Raw genomic sequence first — 20221 nt, forward strand, 5'->3', positions numbered from 1 at the left:
GACATGGGGGCTGGGGACACCTCTTCGTGTTGGAGAGCTGAGTCAGGCTGTCCCCTGACTGCAATGGCTGGGCAGGCAGGGAGCAGAGGCTGGGGGACACACACTGTCACTGCTGCCTGCCTGCTCTTGGATGTGCAGGGCAGGAAGGGAGAGGAGGCACAGCCTTGTCAGAGTAGAGCCTCTGATTAATCACTAACTGCCGGCCCTCCAGCCAGCAGCTCATTAGCAGTTTAATTCCCAGTGCCCGGCACGCAGGAGGGCTGTGCAGCCCTGATTGAGCTGGATGTGCTCATCTGGGCAGCTGCAATCAAGTGGCAGCCCCCCACTCTGGTCACAGTCACAATCAATGGCCATGTCCCCCGTGTCCAGGGTGGGATGGATAGCAAGTGGCAGGTGCAGGTGATGCAGGTGCTGCAGATGCTGTGGGTCCTCTGGTCAGGCAGGGGTGAAGCACATCGGTGGCAGTGGCTACAGAGAGCTTGAGAGCAGGGCCAGGGGCTGGAGATGTGCCCTCGTCTCCCCCTGTATCCATCGAAATCCGGCTGTGCCTGCACTGTGGCAGTCCCTGCGGTGTGGTGGGGCTGGGGGCAGCTGTCAGTGGTGGCAGCAGCATGGAGAGGCTGCACGAGGATATGTCACCAGCTTGTCCTCTCTGGGCTCAATGACACCCTGCACTGCCCCGTCCTCTGCCACCTGCATGTGCACCCACAGGGCAGCAAGGTGAGGGCTGTGGTCCCTGCCTGCATCCTGGTGTTCCTGCCACCACCCCAGGTTCTTTTCTCCCCTGGCTCTTCTTCCTCCCAGTTTCCTTTACTAGTGGGATGGGAAAATTCACCTGGGCTATGGGAGCAGGACAGGGGCAGGAGGGAACTGTGTGTTTCAGGAAAGAGGCACCATCTGTGGATGCTGCCTCTCTCTCATGGACCTTAAACTCCATCTGGGCATGCAGAGGTGGGCACTGCCATGCCTCCCAGCTGTCTGGGGGTGTTTGCAGCTCAGCCTTATCCCTTTGCCCTCCAAGTCTTGCTGTGTCCTTCACTCCCAAGCTGCCGTCTTCACAATTCCTTCACAGCGCAAGGAGTGAGGGAGAGACTACAGCAGAGAGAAGCATCTCCATCTGTCTTCAATGCTCCAGTGGCTGGAGCAGGGCAGGGAAGGGGCCTGCAGGTGTCCCCACTGCAGTGGGGCAAGGAGGGCTAGGGTGCATGTGGGGGCAAGTCAGGGGCCATGCTGGGGCTATGAGTCCTGCAGAGGAGGCAGGGCCAGCCCAGCATCTGGTGTTGCTGCCCCTGGGAAGGGCTGGGAGCAGCCTGCCTTCTGAGCAGCATGGGACTGAGGGCACTATGCAAATCTAGCTGAGATTGATGCAAGTATTCATTATGTCCCATCAGCTCAGCTCTTGCCCAGCAAGGCAGGGCAACAGGTCGTGCTGCAATTTGTGCAGGAAAGAAGGATTTCCACTGGCAGTGTGTCCCCTATGCCTGTCCCCCTGTCCACAGCCTGCTCCCACCACCCTGCTGTGACTGTGGTGTGCCACAGCAGGTCAGCCTGGATCTCTCAGCCCCATGGCACTGCCTGGCCCAGGGATGAAGTCATCACTGAGCAGGAGGGTGAACAGTCTGAGGCAGGAGCAATGCAAACGCTGTCAAGCAGTCTGCCATACCCAGCTCTGAGGTCCTGCTAATTAGAGAGTGTCTGCAATTACATGTGCTAATTATGGGCAGGGGTTCACAGTAATTCCTGCCCTGCTGGCATGACACTGGTCACATCAAGGTACATTGTTTCTTCATGAGGACAGGAGGAAATAACCGGGACTGTTCAGCAGGCTCTCCCGGCCCAGGAAATGGTGTATCACCAGGCCTCCTGCCCATCCCCATTCCCATCCCCATCCCTATCCCATTCCACCCCACCCCACTACACCCCATCCTCATCCCCATCCCATTTCACCCCATCCCATTCTATCCTGTACTGGAAATGGTACAGCACGTACAGTGCCGTACATGGAGCCCTGCCTGTGTGGCCATGACAGCTGCTCTGTCCCCAAGCACCTGGCTGATCACATCTCCATGGAGCTGCTTTTCAGAGGGAGTTTTTCAGGCTCTGACCCCCCTGTGCTGCTGCTGCTGCTCTGACATCCTGTTTCCTTATCGCGTGACATGACCTTAATTAACTCCCTGTGCTGATAATGCTCTGGGCTTCTCCTCCAGGGGCTGTATCTCAGCATTGTGTCCTGCCTCATCCTCTTATGGGCCACTGCAGAGACTGCACAGGCAGCCTGGAGCAAGGGGGAGAAAGGGATGTGTGGTGCAGACAGGGCAGGGCAGTGATCCTGGGGTCACTGGGTTGGGATGGAGTGGATGGCCCAGCACTGGAGCCACGGGATTGGTGCTGCAGAAAGACTTTCAGGGAGATGCTGACCTGGTGGAGATGGCTGTCATGGTGCAGAGGTGGGGCTTCTGGCAGGAGCAGGGGCTGTGCTGATGCCCAAGGCAGGGTGGCAGAGGCAGTGGTGGACGCGGCAGCATCCGTCCCAGTGTCCAGAGGTGCTGTGCTCCAGCATGGAGGGATCCTGACTCTCCTTGCGCTGCTGCAGGGAGCCTGGGGGCTGAGCTGGCAGGACCTCCCACACCTGGGAGCTGCCTGACTGCCCGGCTGCCCCTCCACTGCCAGCCCAAGTGGACTGAAATGACGGCATTAATGACTTGTAGCCACTTTATCTCCTGTGCTTGGCAAATATTGGCAAAGAGGAGATGTTTCAATAGTGAGGTTTGCCGATGGGAATCTCAGTGCGTGATCCCACCAGCTCCATGCTGTGCAGCAACTCAGCTGCCTCTGAGGCAACTGCTCACTGGGATTGAGCCTGGCATGGGCACAGTCTGGAGCCCATGGGGCCACTTCCAACACCTTTTCCCCATGGTCTGGTTCCCAGTAGGATGCTGTTCTGAGCTTAGCTGTGTTGCAGGTTATGTATCATCCTCCATCATAGGAGCAGGGCTCTGGAGTACCATCCCTGATCAGGGCTCCTGTCACCTGCAGGTAGCTTTGACCTGGCAGCAGCCAGGCCAATGCCACAAGCCCTGCAAAAAGCAAAAGTTGCTAAATGCTCTCAGTCTCCTCCCAGCTTGCAGCCACACAACCTTCATCTTCACTCCTATTCCCCACAGCTCCTAGTCCCCAAAACTTTAGTCATGCCTGTCTTGTGCTCACCTCCCAAACCCAGGCCCTCAGCCCAGGCAGCGATTAGGATGAAGGACCAGCTGTTCCTGTGGCATGAGTGGGCAGGGTGCATTTTGACCCCTCTGTTCATGCTGCCTGCAGATACAATGGGAATTGTATTTTTCTGAAGCTGGCCATGAAATGGAAACCTCGGGCATTATCGAAAGTGTGTACAGATATACCTGCTCACAGCATGTGATGTGTGGAATACTGGGAGCAGCACACAGTCCTGGGAATGAGGCACTGGATCCAAGCAGGGGCAAGGGGAAACGGAATGAAGAGAGGAGGTGGGAGCTGCCAGTGCTGCTCCCCTTTGTGTGGGAGGCAAAGGGGTATGAAGAGGGGAGAAAGAGGTACCCAGATGCAGGGGCAGGTTGCCTTTCTCCATTCCTCCAAGGACATGTCCCTGCTCCCGCAGCAAGCCCTGGGAGCTGCAAGGAGCTGAAGAGGACAACTGAGGAGTTCCTGCAGGTGCCAAGGACCAGCACATGGGCAATGCGGCCCAAACACACAGATCCTTGAGAGTGCTGAGACACCCAGCCCATCACCTACACGGAGAGATAACGAGGATAACAGGGACAGGAGGGTATGGGCTGCGGGGTTGTCCCTGCTGCCGGTACCCACACCTCTTCCCTTCCTGGCAGCCCCAGGGAGGGAGCCCCTGTCAGTGCCAGGGTGCGGGGGGCTCTCTTGATCAGCCCCTCTGCCCGGGAGCACCCAGGCTGGGGAAAGCCAACCCCTATCATGTTTGTTCCATTGATTTAGCGCCGCGGAGAGGGTTTAATCAGCCTTTAGCCTGCGCGCTCCGGCATTAAGAACAAATCCATTAGCCACGAGATAACCACAAAGGGTTGCACTGAGGCTGGATGAGGTCCCAGCGCCTTCAAGATGCAAATTGGCAATCAAAGATCAAAGCCATGCAGCTCCCTAATCTCTGCTAAAAGGGCTCAGCTATTAAGGAGCCCTTTCCCACTGAGCTGTGATCACCCCACTTCACTAGGATTCCCTGTGTGCTGTCGGGTTACACCATCATCCCGACTGGCCGACTGGCCCCCAGGAGGGGGTGCACCCCTGGCCCTGGGGAGGAGGGTGCATCCAGGTCTCACTCAGGCTGTTTGCTTGCATGTTGTTTCCTTCAGTTCTGACACACTGGACTCCAATTTGTGTTGTCAGAGAGAGCGGAGCCCACAGCAGTGCCGGGGGTCAGCAGCTGGAGGGGAGGAGAAAGGGAAGAGGTGGGAGTTTGGATGGGGCAGGGTGGGGGGAGAGCTGTGTGGGGCTTATGTGGTGCCTTCAGAGATGGGGGGATGCTGGCAGGTGACTACCCCTCCCGCTGCTCCGGGATTTAGCCTGGTTCAGCCCCTGCCTGATTGCACCAGGTGGCTCAGGGCAATCTCTGTTGACCCCAGGGAAATCAGTGGTGGGGAGCGTGGCCTGGGGGCAGGCAGCAGGGAGCGGGTGAGGGATCATGGCATGGCAGAGTGTTTTGGAGCCAAGTTTACCTTTTGAGGGTATTCTTTCTTGTTCCATGTCACCCTGGAGCACGAGGGTGCACGAAGCCCTGGTTCCCATAGCCACTCTGCCAGCTCCTGGATGGTGCTGAGTTCAGGCTGCGGGATGCAGTCTGTCCCCTGCTCCCCACCCAGGCCATGTTGCCTGTGTTGGCTCCACACACGGCTGCCCCAGCAGCCCCGTGAGTCCTGATCACCCCACACTATGCAGGAGCGCCGCGAAGCTGCCGAGCTGTGACAGGAGCTGCAGTGCCAGCACTGTCAGCAAATCAGTGGCAGCACAGATGTGTGCTCTGCTCTGCAGGGTCCAGCTCAAGGACCAGTATCCCCCCTCATCCTGCTGAAATGGTCAGAGAGTGTGTGAGGCACCTTGCAACAGGTGGGCAGGGAACCCATCAGCCCTGGCAGTGGGGATCAGAGGGTCATGTCTGGCTGCCCTTTTGTCTGGGGACCCACTCTACTGACAACTGCTCGTTGAGGTGCTGCTCATCCCCCTCACAACACCCCTGGCAGGCAGCACAGCCCTGCAAGAGCAGCAGGCAGTGAGGTGCTGGCACCTCAGCCAGGGTGACAATAAATCTTATCAGTGCAAACCCATCCGTAGGCAGGAGGATAACCCTCGTGACAGCCCTGCAAGAGCAGAGGCTTCATCTTCACTGTGTCAGTGCTGTGGATTTACAGATAAATGCCATGGCTGGAGGGACCCCCTCCCCTCCCCTCCCTCCTAACCCTGCCCTGAGGCTGTGGGAGCTGCCAAGTCCAGGCCAGTGTGTCCCAGGGATAATGGCCATGGTGTGCCTGGTGGGAGGAGCGGGCCTGGCCTGGGACTCGGCAAGGGGATACCTGGATAGGTGAGGATGGAGGGAGGAGCACATGCAGAACAAGATGGCATTGCCCTGGCTGCTGTCCTGACCCTACGTTGCTCTACATGCACTGTCCCACGGAGCCCCGCATCCTTCATAAGCCTATGGGAGCTTGGGCATCGCGCCAGCTGGACCACCGGAGCTCGGTGATCGGGAAACGCGTGACTGAGTGTGTGACACTGGCAGCGTGTCCCGAGGCCGTGTGACAGCTCCGTGGGTGCAGTTGTGTGCCCATCCCCGCGTGTGCTCCCCCCGCTCCGGCCGGCAGCGAGGGGTGCGGCGGTGCCAGCAGCGGGGGCTGCCGAGCGGGGCGGCAGGCGGCATCCCTGCCCCGGGCCCCGCTCCTCGGCTCAGCTCCCCCATCTCCCGGCAGCCGTGGGAGCAGTAATGAGATGGAGCAGCAGAAGGACGGCGAGATAAGGCTGCCTGCGCTGCCCCAGCAGATTAAACGCTGGGATTAAGCAGGCGGTGCCAGCTCTGCTGCCTTTTTATCTCGCTGCTTCTCCCCTCTTATTCTCCCGCAGTCGATAGAGAACGGTCTCCGAGCTGTCAGCAAAGGAAATTGCTTGTTAACCCTTTGGGGACGGGCGGCAGAGCTCCCTGTACGGATGCTTTCAAAGAGAAGCGGTCCCGGGGGGATGCGCTGCCCGCGGAGCCAAGGGGGGCTGCGGCCCCGCATCCCCGCAGGGCCCCGCATGCGAAGGAGAGCAAGACAGGACCAGGGTGCCCAGGATCTACAGCGTCCAGCACCTAAAAAGCCAACAGCGCCCAAACCAGCACCATGCAGAGGCACTGATGTACCGGGGTTCCTGCGAGGTGACAACAGTCGAATAGAGGCTGCCTAAGATCCACAAAGGAGCCCCGGGGATATTGCATACCCCGTTGCCTACCCCTCTTTTGGGTATCCTTGGTGTTCCCTGCTTCCACCAGCCTGCAAGATGTGTGGGCTCAGTGTTGCATCTCGGGGAAACCACAGCGCTGGGGATCCTTTTCTGGTCCTGAGGACAAGTGGCACGGGCCAGCTGTGTCTGCATAGTAGCGTGCATGGTGCTGGATCTCCTCCAGCTGCCAAGGGGAGCCCGCTACCCAAACCTATCATTATTGCTGTCCGTGTATGTGAGTGTTTTGTTGGGTTTGCAGCAGCGAGGCTGAGCTGCAGCCCATCCCAGTGCTTATCCCTAGCGTGCTGTGTGTGCTGTGTGCCCGGGAGCAGCGTGCCTGGCGCGGGGGCGTCTGAGGATGGGAAGCCGGCTGGAGAACGCCGGAGGGTGCACAGAGTGATGGCAGGATTGCTGCTCAGCACAGTCCAAACCCAAGGGAGTGTGTTAACAGCTCCACAAACTCACTCTGGCATTTTTGGGGGTACAGCTTTGGTGCAGTCTTTTCTGTGGGGATCCCGAACACCTCCTGAAGCAGGAGGCAGAAACATGGGGCAGAAACCTTCTGCAGCTCCAGCACCCCACTCTTACTAAGGGAGAGACCAGGGTAGGTGGGCAGTATGCTCAGCAACTCAGGGGTTTTCCGACCACCAACAGGACGAAGTGGACTTCCCCAGCCCCTGCCCCCTCATTTCACTTCTCCTGCCCGCCCTCCCCTCGTATCCCTGCCCTGCACTGCAGCATGCCTTTACCACTGGCACTTCATCTTCTGCAATTCCCTTGGTGTTGGCTCCTTCACCTGCCCAGGTGTCACTTTTGGTAGATCCTTGGAAATAAAAACAAATTCTATGAAAGCACAAGCTGCTGGGAGCTCTGCAGGGAGCAGGTTAGCCCCGGCTGGGATAGCAGTCCTGAGCGGCTTGGGATGGTGCCCCATGGCTGCTGTGGAATGAGGGGGAGAGCTGTGTGCGAGCCCTGGCAGCCAGGGCTGAGGAGCTGGAGCTGATGCTGTGCCGGGCAGCCGGGCTGTGCAGGCAGGCAGAGGCGGAATCGGGAGAGGAAACCAGAAGCGATTGGCACGTGAAGGCTGGCAGGCTGGAGACTGCGAGGGGATAGGATTGCTGTTTATAAATACATCAAGGGAGTAAACACAAGGGAGGAAAGAGAGCTATTTAGGCTAAGGGACAATGCTGGCATGAGAACAAATGGCAAAAAATGGTCGTGAATAAATTTAGATTGGAAATGAGTGAAATTCTGGGACAAATTCCCCCCAGGAGCAGCAGGAGTAGAAAGCACAACTACGTGATGGCACATTCTCTGCTACCACAGGCTGTCATGTGTGTGTAGTGTGCTGCCATGCCTGTGCAGTGAAGTCAAGAGCTGGGGTCCCCAGCTACTCCCCTCTGTGTCACAGCCACCCTGGCTCCATGTGGCATGGACAGCAGAGCTCACTCCAGCTTCTGGCTTGGCCAGGGCAGGACTCCGGGGGCAAGGGTTTGCAGGGAAAGGTCTTTCTCTGGCACCTGAGTTTGGGCATGCTGTCACAGGTGCTGATCCCGAAAGCTGGATGGTGCTCTGCTTTAACAGCCACTGGCAGCACTGGGGCAGATATGCCGGGAGGGTGTCCTTGCCCATGTGCACGGTGCATCCCTCTGCCTTGCATTGTATCCCTATGCTCCTGAGCCACCAGGAGCAGGGAGCCCTGGTCTAGATCCTACCTGTTTCTGGGGACATGGGTTACATGCTGTCCCTGATGCAGCAGCCTGGCTGTGACATGCTTGCCCTGCCCAGTGCCGGGGCTCGGGTGTCTCCCCTGCTCTGGCTGGCCAGCAGCACAGCCTGCAGCACAGCTGAGCAATTGGTATTCCAGCAGCGAGCCTGCTTGGCATGAAAGGGGCTCTGCCAGCCCCACACGCCCACATCTCCACTGCTGGCTCAGGCCTAGCCAAAGGGACTCAGCTGGCAAGGGCTGTCCTGCAGCACAGAGAGAGGCACAGCTGCAGTGGCAGGAGGGGTCCTGTCCTTTCTGGGATATGCCTGTAGCAGCCTCTGGCCCCCTTGTACCATACTATTTTCCCTCTTCCTTTGGAGGTAGATCAGGGAGCCACAGGAAATATTCCAGGGCTTAGTCCTTCACAGGATGGGGGAAACAAAAAGCCTAAACCATCACTTGTGTGTGCTGTGCCTAAGGTGCCCTGCTCTGTTTGTGCTGAGGATACAGATTCTGGTGCCCCATGGAGGCAGCAGCCCCAGACCCCACATGCAGGACTGTGCAGGACTGTGCTGGGAGGCATCCCAGCAGCTCCGTGTGGGGCAGGGGGCTGCACTGAGGGGCTGCTAGTGGGAGATGGTTGTGCTACTGCCAGAGCTGGGGTCGAGCCAAACTGGCACCGTTCCCCAAATCCTCCTGGGAGCGGGGAAAGGAAATGGTGCGACCATGCATGAGAAGGGACGTTTGCAGTGGCAAAAACATCCCACTGGCTCAGAAAATTGCTGCAGAATCGGGCTTGAAATGAGTTGAAATTGCTGAATCCAAGCGGATCTCATATCCCGGGCAGTTGTAATGCTGGCGTCAGCGCTGCGGCTTCCCTCCCGGGGCACCCAGGCGGGGCTGGGCTGTGCGGGGGGAGCGGGCTGCTGGGGACGGGGGGCTGCCTCGGAGGGGGGGGGGTCTCTGGCACAGTGAGGTGCTCCAGCAGAGCTGGGATGGCCACAGTGTTGGGCAGGAGCAGAGCAGGAGAGAGGGTGCATGGGTGTGCCATTGCCCCAGTCTACAGTGTCATCCCAGTTTGGCTTTAGCTCCTGTGCCACGCCTCCTGTCCCGGAACATCCCTGTGCTCCAACTGCCTGCACTTACTCAGGAAACAGCATTTCCAGTTTTGCTTTCCTTTATGCAACAGCCTTGCCCATGCTAATTTGCTCTCTGGGCTCAGGTACCTAGACAGGTTTACGCCTGGGCAGGCATCCCCACCAAGTCCAGGCGGGCAGCACTCTGGTATCCTCACATTCCTGTCCTCATCCCCATTATGCCCCAACGATGACTGTTCTCGGGGGTGCTTCTACACTGGGGTGGTCGCTCCTGTGTTGTGTGGCCATGGCCAGGGCCTGCCCATCAGCTGTATGTCCCAGTGGGAATGTGGGAGGAGGGCTGGGTGCCCCAGGAGGTATTTGGGAACAGAACTGCCTGTCCCGGTGGGATGTGGGAGCAGGGCTGGGTGGCCCAGGCACACAGCAGTGTGACCCACTGGCACCACACATGTTGCAGCTCATTCCCCTTGCATGAAAACATTTGGCTGGAAGCTTAGTGCAGCCTCTTGTCTCCTCAGAGCAATCAGGATTTGTCACTGCCTGCAATGTTTAACGTCGTCTTCCAGAGGCTAAATACCGTGGGGAGCCGTGTAAGCCGTGGAAATACCTGCATGAGCTGGGATCAGCCCGAGGCTGGCACAATGGGCTGGCAGCACTGGGGATGGGGGACTGGGAATGCCTGATGTTGATCGTCATGCCCTCAGTGATGGGTGGGCTGGTGTGAGCTAGGATGAGGATGCTGGGGGTCAGCATCTTGCTCCCAAAAGGCTCCCCACAGCAGGGGGGCTGGGAGGCAAGTCTTGGGAGCATGGAAGGCACTTGAGGAGCCCCAGAACTGTGGGGGATGGGGAAGAAGATGCCGGGGTCCCCAGCAATATCTGACTGGGATCTGCCTGCTGAGGCACAGGCAGCTATTTCTGTCAAGGTCAGCGTGTCTCCATGGGAGAGAGAGGAAAATGAGAAATCATGTCAAGAAATTACTTCCCTAATGGGGTCTCCCCTGCATGTGAGCATGGCGTGGGGATGCCGGCATGCACTGGCTGAGCAAGGAGACTGGTACATAACAGGGGAATGCTGCCTCTCTGGTCCTAAGACTGCAACATGTATGGGTGCCCAGCAGGCAGAGCTGGGTGCCCAAGGGCCCGTATCTCAGTTGCTATCCTTGGCTAGACATGTGTGCTTCAGTTCTATAAGGTATTTTTCTGGGTCAGCTGGGGGAGAAAATCCTGTTCCTGGTGCAGGCAGGCTCTCCTCTGCTCTTCTTCCTCCTCCTCCTCCTCCTCCTCCTCCTCATGCACTCCCTGTTATCTAATTGGATTTGTCATGCTGGAAAGGCAAAGCCCTTCAGGACTGTGCTGTGCTCTCGCCAGTGTGATTTCACAGCTGGCCTCGGCACCCCTGTAGCTGACAAGTGAGTAACTCAGCTGGGTGCCTGTGCACCCCTGCTCCCCACGCTCCCCCACAGCCGTGCCCACCTGCCTAGAACACAACCACCACCACAGCTGGACCTTCTCCTCCAGTCCTGCCCAACACTGGTCCCTGTCCCTAAGATCTGTCCCCACGTGCCCCAGCCTCTGCATCCCATCCCCATCCCTCACCCCCCTCCAGGGTGATTGCCATGCCGCCCGGAGATGTCTGAACTGACACGAGATGGAAGCGTTCACAGAAATGACATTTTCTCCAGCCTGGGGAGCTTATCCTCCGTTTAAAGAAAACTAATATAGAAGCTGCCCTGGTGTGCCGGGGCTGATGGTATCAGGCAGGCAGCCGGCGGCGCTCACAGCCGCGATAAATCTCAGAGAAGAGCCGAGCCGCCGCACGGAGAGGGGCTGAGCCGTGTCCTGGCGGGGCTGAGGGGATACAGCTCAGGGCGGTGCCGTGGGGTGACCCACGGGGTCCCGAGGATGCGGGGAGCGGAGGGGGCTGGTGCCGGCGCTGGACTCTCGGCGGGTGTGCGGCAGGAGCCGGAGCTCAGCGCGCCCGCTCGGGCTCGGGGGCGGCCCGGGGCTGGGCCGGGCCCGGGGCTGGGCGGGGCCCGGGGCTGGGCCGGGCCCGGGGCTGGGCCGGGCCCGGGGCTGGGCCGGGCCCGGGGCTGGGCCCGGGGCTGGGCCGGGCCCGGGGGCTGGGCCGGGCCCGGAGCTGGGCCGGGCGCGGGGCTGGGCCGGGCCCGGGGCTGGGCCCGGGGCTGGGCCGGGCGCGGGGCCGGGCCCGGGGGCTGGGCCGGGCCCGGGGCTGGGCGGGGCCCGGGGCTGGGCCGGGCCCGGGGCTGGGCGGGGCCCGGGGCCGGGCCGGGCGCGGGGCTGGGCCGGGCGCGGGGCCGCCGAGAGCGGGGCGCTGCTGCCCCCTGCCGGGCGGCGCCCGCCCAGCACGGCCCGTGCGGCGCGGCGGGCGCGGCCCTGCCGCCCTTGGGCGCTGCCCTCGGGCCTGTCCTGCTTCCTCCTGCGCCTGGAACCACGCTGCCAGATGGGATCCTGGCCGTGTCCCCATGGTGGCTACAGTTGCGTGTTGCTCAGGCATCAAGGCCTGCCTCAGGGATGGTGCTGGGGAGTCACTGCTGAGGACATCAGGAGTTCCCTTTGTTCCAATCCCTCCTGCCACCACTGGCCTTTTCCTGCCCTGATGCGATGGAGCTCAAGGATGCTGCTCTTCATTGGGCCCAGTAACCCTGACTTGTCGTGGAGCTGTGGAGGATGAGGAATGCTCCCCTCCCCGTGCCAGCCCACGCTGTGTGAGTGCCAAAGGTGGGTGCCTGGAAGCAGCAGCAGCAGGAGATGAGAGGCTGAGGAGAGTACAGTGCTGAGCTTTGAAGGCACCTGACAGGCTGTCGGGGTGCTGCCAGCCACGCTGACAGCCGGGTACAAACACCCCCCGCCCCGCCACTGCTGCGCTCTGATCACAGCCTCGCCGTCACTTCAAAGCACCCGCCAGGCGCAGGTGGGTTGTCATGCAGCCTCCCACCCCATGGTTCCACTCCTCCTGACCCACAGGCTTGCTTCTCCCACCCTACCTGGCCCAGAGGCACTGAGGGCCCCAGCTCCAGGGACAGGGATACCAAAGTACAAGGTAGACAAGGTCCCAAGCAGCACTGACAGTAGGTGATGGCTTCCCAGTGCTGTCATTGTCCTGCCTCTGTGGGGCAGAGTCCCCAGCTGCAGAGCAGACACAACTGGGGACCCTGGAGGTCCAGGCAATGTTTTGTGACTGCAGTGAAATGCATGGCAAGGGACAAGGAGGAAGAGCTGAGGCGCAACATTCCTAGGCACAGGGTTCACACAGTGTGCCTGAGACAGGTCATCACTATCCAGACACGGATGCCCACCATGCCGGGACACTGGCAGCTGCCAGTTCAGCTTGCCTGGGGTAAGACAACACACACCCCTGTCCCAACCCAGCTCAAGAAGGAATTTTCCATTCCCGAATGCAGGTTGGGGAAAGGCGTGTTTGCAGCAACCCCCTCCCCTCCCTCCCCTCACCCATCACCGAAGCAGCTCAGAAAGGCGCCTGCCTTGTTTGTCTCCAGGAAGGTGCAGAGCAAAAGCCTCCCAGGAGGGAGAGACCTCTGGAGGGGACCAGGGACCCTGGGCAGCTTCAGGGGCAGCCTGCAGCTTATTTTCCAGAGGAGCCACCCTGAACACAGCCATGCCGCTGCCCCTTGCCTGCTGCCAGGACGGGGAAGTTGTGACACGACCCCAGGACAGCAGCGCGCCCCAGCTCGTTGTCGGCATCCTGCGAGCCACCAGGATCCCCGGGCTGCACTACATGTGTACCCGGCCACAGTCCCGCCTGCGCCGCCTGCTCTGGAGCCTGGCGTTCCTGGCCTCCGCCGGGCTGCTGGCCACCGGCACCACCGACCGCCTGCACCACCTGCTCTCACACCCCGTGCACACCCGCGCACGCCTCGCCTGGGCGCCCCAGCTCCGCTTCCCGGCTGTCACCCTCTGCAACCCCAACCGGGCACGCTTCCTGCACCTCACCAAGCCTGACCTCTACTCGGTGGGAGAGTGGCTGGGGCTGGCCCAGGAGAACCACTCGCTGGTGCCCGAGATGCTGGCTGTGCTGGGGGAGGACCAGCGTGCCTGGCTGACACGTCTGGCTAACTACTCACGCTTCTTGCCACCCCGCCGCTCCGAGCGCACCATGCAGAGCTTCTTTCACCGCCTGGGCCACCAGATTGAGGACATGCTGGTGGAGTGTCGCTTTCAGGGAGAGCGCTGCGGCCCCCAGCACTTCACTCCCGTGAGTGCCCTCCTGGAAGGTGCCAGACAGTTGGGCTGCCCCATGGCTACTGGGAATGATGCAAGGGTGGAGGAGTGGCAGAGTAGAGAGTCAGGCTGAGATGAGCCTTTCCAAAGGTCATGCAAGACTGTACCTTCCTTCCATCACCTCCATGAAATTGGAAAAAAGTTTCTGGACTTCATCCTGCTTGCAGAATACTCAACCAGGTCCTTGCCTGCTCCCTTACCACTGCTCTCTCCATCCCCAGGTCTACACACGCTACGGTAAGTGCTACACCTTCAATGGGGATCGGAGGAATCCACGTGTGACCCGCCAAGGTGGCATGGGCAACGGGCTGGAGATCATGCTGGACATCCAGCAGGAAGAGTACCTGCCCATCTGGAGAGAGACCAGTAAGTGGGGCTATGGCTCAGGCAGGGCACAGGTGATGGGTGCTAGGATGCAGGGTTGCTGGGCAGAGCAGAGCACCCTGTGAGGGGACTATGGGACTATGGATAAAGTAGGCCATCAGAAGGGTGCAGGTGCTGGGTCAGTGCAGGCATGCAGCACCTCTGTACTCCTACAGATGAGACATCATTTGAAGCTGGCATCCGGGTCCAGATCCACAGCCAGGACGAGCCACCCTATATCCATCAGCTGGGCTTTGGTGTCTCGCCTGGCTTCCAGACCTTTGTGTCCTGCCAGGAGCAGCGGGTAAGGCAGGATGCCCCACAGCCCCAGGGAAGTGCCTGCGGGCACACAGCCCAGCACAGCCCTGTAGCAATGCCCTTCTCACCCCAACAGCTCACCTACCTGCCACAACCGTGGGGGAACTGCCGGGCCAGCATGCAGGGGGAGCAGCTGCTGCCTGGCTATGACACCTACAGCATCGCTGCCTGCCGCCTCCAGTGTGAGAAGGAGGCCGTGGTGCAGAGCTGCCACTGCCGCATGGTCCATATGCCAGGTGAGGGGTGTGCATGGTGGTGGGAGGGGCGCCCCACTGCCCCAACAGTCCTGCTGGGGTTGCTCCAACTCCCTGCAGTCTGTACCCAAAGATCACCTCTGCCCCAACACTCTGTACACAAGGATTCCCCTGGCCCCATCTCTCTCCACATGCTGGGCCAGCCCGTGTCCTACCCTCCTTACGCCACAGGTCAGCACCTTTCCTGTTTGCCTTGTACCTGGGCCACATCTGCCCCAACCAACCTGCACCCAAGGGTCAGTCATCCCCATTCTCTCTGCACCCTGCCCTCTGCACTACCTCCAAGGGAGTGAGTTAAGAGTGGGGGGCAGGCCAGTTTTCCCTCCTCCCAACCACCTGCTTCTCCACAGGCAATGAGTCCATCTGCTCCCCTAATGTGTACATCGAGTGTGCTGACCACACGCTGGGTAGGTGCGGCAGTGGGTGGGCATCTATGGGCCAGCTGAGTGCCCCAGGGAGGGGGCTGGAGATTGTGGCTGTGCCAATGGATGTCTGCCCCCAGACGCAGCAGTGGAGGACAGCCAGGAGCGCTGCAGCTGCCCCACACCGTGCAACCTGACACGCTATGGTAAGGAGATCTCCATGGTCCGCATCCCCAACAAGGGCTCAGCGCGCTACCTCGCCCGCAAGTACAACAAGAATGAGACCTACATTCGGTGAGTTGCCAGCTCTGGGGTATTTCAGGGAGTGGGCAGGGGGCTGGGGACCTGAAGAACTTCCACTCCACTCCTGGCAACATGCAGAGAGAGGGTCCTGGCATACTCGGTCTCTGCAGCATCCTCTGTGTAGGGGTGTTTTCACTAGAGCTTCTTCCCAACTTGTTCAATCTTCCCAGCCCTCCTGCCAGCACCTGTCCACCCCACTGTCTCTCCTGGCCTGGGACATGCCCAATCCATGTCCCCACTGCACCAGCACAAATAATTCACAAGGGCTGTGGGAGCACCTGAGAGCTGGTGGGCTGGGGGATATGGGAGGTTTGTGGGAAGTGGTGCAGGAGGGTTGATGACCAGCCCTTTTTGCTCAGCACAATGGTGTCCCCACAGGGAGAACTTCCTGGTGCTGGACATCTTCTTTGAGGCGCTCAACTATGAAGCCATTGAGCAGAAGAAAGCCTATGACCTTGCTGGGCTTCTCGGTGACTCCCCTCGCCTTCCTGTGGGCCCTAAGGCGCGGAGCTCTGGGTCCCAGCCCTGAGAAGATGAGGGTCTGGTGGGGAAGGGATCACACAGAGCAGCAGCCAGCCACAGGCTGGCTGAAGGGTGGAACACTGCTGACTGCCCCCTATCCTGCATGTTCCCCACTCCCTCTGTCCTGCTGAGCCTGCCCCCATGACTGCTCTGTGTCCCGCCATCTGGCAGCTCTGGCACTTCCCCGCTGGCCCACCCCAAGCTTCCAGTGGGCTGCACAGCATCTCCTGGTGACCATATTCCCCTCCTCCTCCCTAGGGGACATCGGGGGGCAGATGGGCCTGTTCATCGGTGCCAGCATCCTCACCATCTTGGAGATCCTGGATTACATCTATGAGGTGTGTTTAGCCTTCAGGGATGTGTCTTGACAGTGGGTATAGAGACAGGCTTCCTGGGGAGACCATAAAATGTGTGGCCACCCCAGAGGGCTATAGCAGGCCCCAAATTAGGGAACACCCAGAGGAAGGCAGTGGGAGGAGACTATGTCCCCCAACATTCCTCAGTGACCTGAGCACAGGGAGGGTGGTGGGCCAAGGTAGTATCCCACTGTCCCTGAGTGAGAAGGGGAGCAGGCAGCACCCACTGTAGACTGGGGTGTCTACACACAGGGTGCTACCTGTGTGCAGGTCTAGGTCTGACCCCCCATCTGCACCCAGGTGATCCGAGATAAGGTGAGCCGGGTCCTGCGCCGCTCCAAGCCACCTCTGAAGAAGCCCTCGGGCAGCATCGCCACACTGGGATTGGAGGAGATGAAGGACCAGGTACCCCTGCAGGGCTGGGCTGCCTGGATGCTGTGAGGACAGGGACTGGCCATGTGTTTGCCCCCACTCCAGGGGGAGGGGATATCATTCCAAGATCGAGGGTCTGTGCGGCTCTGCATTTGGTGCCTCCAGGCTGCAGAGTCAGGGCAGTCCCAGGGAGGCATGGAGCTGGATGTCCCCTGGGGAGCTCTGCGGACAGGCTGTGATGGGTGGGAGGACTAGGAAGGTGGCAGGATGCATGGAATATGTGCCCACCCTATTGACTGCCATCCCCACAGAGCCCCTGTGAGACACTGGGTCGGCACGTGGAGGGCGCCTACAACGCGGGCATCCTGCCCAACCACCACCACCGCCACCACTACCCTCACCAGGGAGTCTTCGAGGACTTCGCCTGCTAGGCAAGACTGGGTCTGGGGGGCAGTCCCCTGTCACCCCCCTCCCCAGCATTCTCATGGAGAGGGACGGCGGCACTGGGTGTGGTGGGCACAGGCCCCTGCCTCCCCCACCCCACTGCCAGGACCAGCCACACTGTTTGCCCCCAGTAATGCCACTGGAGCTGCCTCAGCACCGGCACTGGAGCAGCCCCTGGCCCTTTTGCCTGTCCCCTCTGCTTGCCCCTAGCACGTGGGCTCAGCCCGGTTTCAAGCACACAGCGTGGAGAGGGATGGGCAGCCAGGGGGGTTTGGGGGAGCAGCAGGTGTGGGCCAGAGAGGCTCTGGTGCTGCAGAGCATGAAGGGGGTAAGCTGAGGTTCCTGTGAGCCCCTCCAAGCCCTCCCTTGGTGACCCCTCCTGGGTGGAGGTCTCTGCCCTGCATGGTTTTCCCTAGGAGAGAGACATGCCTGGAAAAGCTTCCCTCTGCCCGGGAACCACCTCCGCCCCTTCCTGCTGCAGGGCAGGGCAGCATTGCAGGGCACCCCTCTGAGCAGCATGGCCCCCGTGGCCAGGCCAGGGACACCCCAACTGCAGCCACACCTGCATGGCACCACCCTGACCCCTGGCACCACCACCACCACCACTGTGACACACCCCTAAACACATGCCCACCCTTGCCCAACCTCATGCAGTCTCTCAGGGCTGCAGCCCCTCTATCAGTGTTCCCAGCCAGACCCCTGCACTGTGACTTCCCCCTGCCACTCCAGTGTTGGCCCCCAATAATCCCCAGTCATTTCAGCACTGCAAACCTACTGCCTCGCCCATCTCCTGCCCCGATCTGTTGTGAACCCATCCTCTCCTTGCCCAGCTATAGCCCAGAGTGGCTCATCCCTTGGTGTAGCTGCCTGGCACAGCCCAGGCAGCATGGCGGGTCCTGCCCTCACTCCCCTGCCTGTCACTGCTCTTTTGCACCGTGCACGTACCCCTTGCCATGCTCCCAGCCCCAGGTGCTGAGCACCCGCTGTGCCTCCCCCAGACTGTACATGGTTAGGAGGGTGCTCTGTGCCCAGCCCTGTCTGGACAGCCACAGTCCAGCCCGCTGGCCGGAGTCTTGGCCAAAACTGCCACCCACAGTCCTCCTGCCTGCCCTGAGATGGCAGGACATGCACGGCAGGACACGTATGGCAGGACGCACGGCAGGACCCACAGCACTTCCCCTGTCCTGTTGTACATTGCCTCCACCCCCTCCACTGTAGCAGCAGACACCAGCGCAGGGCAAACTGCCCCAAAATATCTCAGGAGGGGGGGCGAGCTGGCAAAGCCCCCCTCAACACACACTTGGCAGAGGGGGACCCCAAGGCAGGAATATGGGACCTCTGGGGAAGGCTGGGGCTGAGCCAGGCAGCCTCTGGCCCTGCTGGTTTGGTCCCCCTCCCTAGTGCCCACAGATGGATCATGGCCATGTTGTGCCATGCCCAAAGCCATAGATGCAGGAGGAGCCATCATCCCTGCAGCCCTCAAGGCCCCACAGATGGGAGATGCAGGGCACCAGCAGCCCTGGCTCTGGGTATGCATGGTCCAACAGCTCCCCTGAAGAATGCACCCACGTGTAAGCATGTTCCTCGTGGGTGCAAGCACCCAGCTGCGTGCTGCTCCGTGCTCCCCTGTGTGGGGGGATACACAGCGAGCCTGCCAGCAGCCAGCCACACTGGTGCTCCCCAGGGAGCCCTGCAGAGCACCCCGTGCCCGCTCCCCAAGGGGTTCCCATACACCAACCTGCAAGCAGGGGGGTTCCCAGAGGGGTGCCACATGTTATCCCAGGAATGTGCCACGGCCATGCCAGCCAGCCTTACACCAAGGTCTCCTGCAGCAAGGGGGGGGGGGGGGGGGGGGCGCAGGATGTGTCCCCTTCTTGCCAGTCGGAGCAACAGGCCCTGAGCGGGGTGGGCACGGGCACCATGGTGGGAGGGCAAGCACAAACCGCCCTCGTGCTGGTGAACGTGAGAGATGTGCATCACTGTTTTATAAATGTACAAATGCTCCCTAATAAAGAGGCACAAGTAGGTCCAGAGATGCCTGTGAGGGCTGATGGGACAGAGAGATTGGTGGGACACCACCCTAGAGGAAAGGTGGTGGTGGGACCCAGGGAACACTTTACAGCCTTGTGCTCATGTACGAGGGGTGCAGGGTGAAACAGAGGAGACAGAGGATGGGTGGAGGGGAAGGGGGGTCCTGCTGGGGGTTTCCCTGGCAGAGGTGCTCCTCCAGTTCTTGCCTTCTCCAAAACTTTCTCCATCTGCCCCAGTTACCCTGCAGCACAAAGGGGACACAGTAGGAAACAGAAGCTGACCTCTTGGTGAAGGCTGCCAGCACCAGGCAGCACAGGTTTCCCTCTACAGCAGTGATGGCTGAAAAAGCCTGAATTAATTGGGTGCAGCTGGGGCACAGGGCCACATCCCACAGCTCACACCATGCCCTGTGAGAAGAGCATTGAGCTTGGGTGCTAAAGGGAAAAGCAGGAAAATATCTACATGCTCCACATCCAGTTATTATCAAATATGATTGGATCCCTTTGGGATGAGACTGTCCCTGCCACCTGATTTTGACCCATCTGCCCCTCTACAATGCCCCATCATTTTACCTGCGCCAAGACAGTAACTGGGAGCTCATGGTGCTTCCCGCTCTACAGTGAAGATGTGTCACAGGAGCTGAGTAAGGAGAGCAGGATTGTCTGGTGGGCTCATGAGGTCCTTCCTCACTGTGTCCTCCAGTTCCTCCAGCGCCATGCACAGGAATGAAGCATGGCAGAAGGAAAGGCTGGGCTTCATGTGTGGCCCATCCCAGCTTCTATGCCAACAAAGCAGCCTCAGGACCATTCCCAGGAGCCCTGTAGTGATGACCTAAAAAAGATTTGACATATACTTTTCTCTGTTGCTTTCAGCACCTCTATTCTTTAATTTGACAGCTTCCAGGTGCTATCAGCTCCTGTCACTTCCACTTCTCCAAACAGGACAGGCAGACGACATGAACCCTGCACCACCCCCAAACTGCGACATGTCTCATGTCCCAGCACAGATGGTACTGGGCTGAGGAGAGCCAGTGGGACAACCCAGGCTTAGCACCCCAAGGTCAACCACAAACCCCAGTGCTGTGGCTCCTGAGTGCCCCCTCCCATGCTGTGCCTATTCAAAGGCCACCAGAGGCTTAGTCCTGCCCAGAGATGGAGATGCTGCCACCTGGGGCTCACCCAGCACAGCACTGCTTGAAACACCTGTAATGAACCACATGAAATAGCTGGGGCATTAATTAGAAGGGGATCCACTACAGTGAAACAGGCCCTTAATTTTAATGAGCACAGTGCTCTGGACAAATGCCAAATACCTGATCACAGCAGGACCGGCTGTACTGGCGACAGCTTCTGTCACTG

At 60.1% G+C, this 20221-nt stretch overlaps 2 protein-coding genes across 2 annotated transcripts in view; both read left to right on the forward strand.

The window, feature by feature from the left end:
* ASIC4 (acid sensing ion channel subunit family member 4) overlaps positions 1–18865 on the forward strand; it is a 28917-nt gene extending 10052 nt beyond the window's left edge. Inside the window, exons 2-10 of the mRNA XM_021526265.3 lie at positions 13760–13904; positions 14078–14205; positions 14296–14455; positions 14824–14880; positions 14976–15129; positions 15517–15608; positions 15919–15998; positions 16317–16421; positions 16700–18865. Coding sequence (XP_021381940.1) covers positions 13760–13904; positions 14078–14205; positions 14296–14455; positions 14824–14880; positions 14976–15129; positions 15517–15608; positions 15919–15998; positions 16317–16421; positions 16700–16819 — 1041 coding nt within the window. The 3' untranslated portion in view covers positions 16820–18865. The remainder of the gene's footprint in view (positions 1–13759; positions 13905–14077; positions 14206–14295; positions 14456–14823; positions 14881–14975; positions 15130–15516; positions 15609–15918; positions 15999–16316; positions 16422–16699) is intronic.
* LOC144246669 (acid-sensing ion channel 1C-like) lies at positions 12916–13611 on the forward strand. Its single transcript, XM_077784834.1, has one exon. It carries the CDS (start codon positions 12916–12918, stop codon positions 13609–13611), a length of 696 nt encoding a protein of 231 aa, XP_077640960.1.
* Positions 18866–20221: the final 1356 nt, after the last annotated feature.

The sequence above is a fragment of the Lonchura striata genome, chromosome 8 (genome assembly GCF_046129695.1).
Source record: "Lonchura striata isolate bLonStr1 chromosome 8, bLonStr1.mat, whole genome shotgun sequence".
In the NCBI taxonomy this organism is placed as follows: Eukaryota; Metazoa; Chordata; class Aves; order Passeriformes; family Estrildidae; genus Lonchura; species Lonchura striata.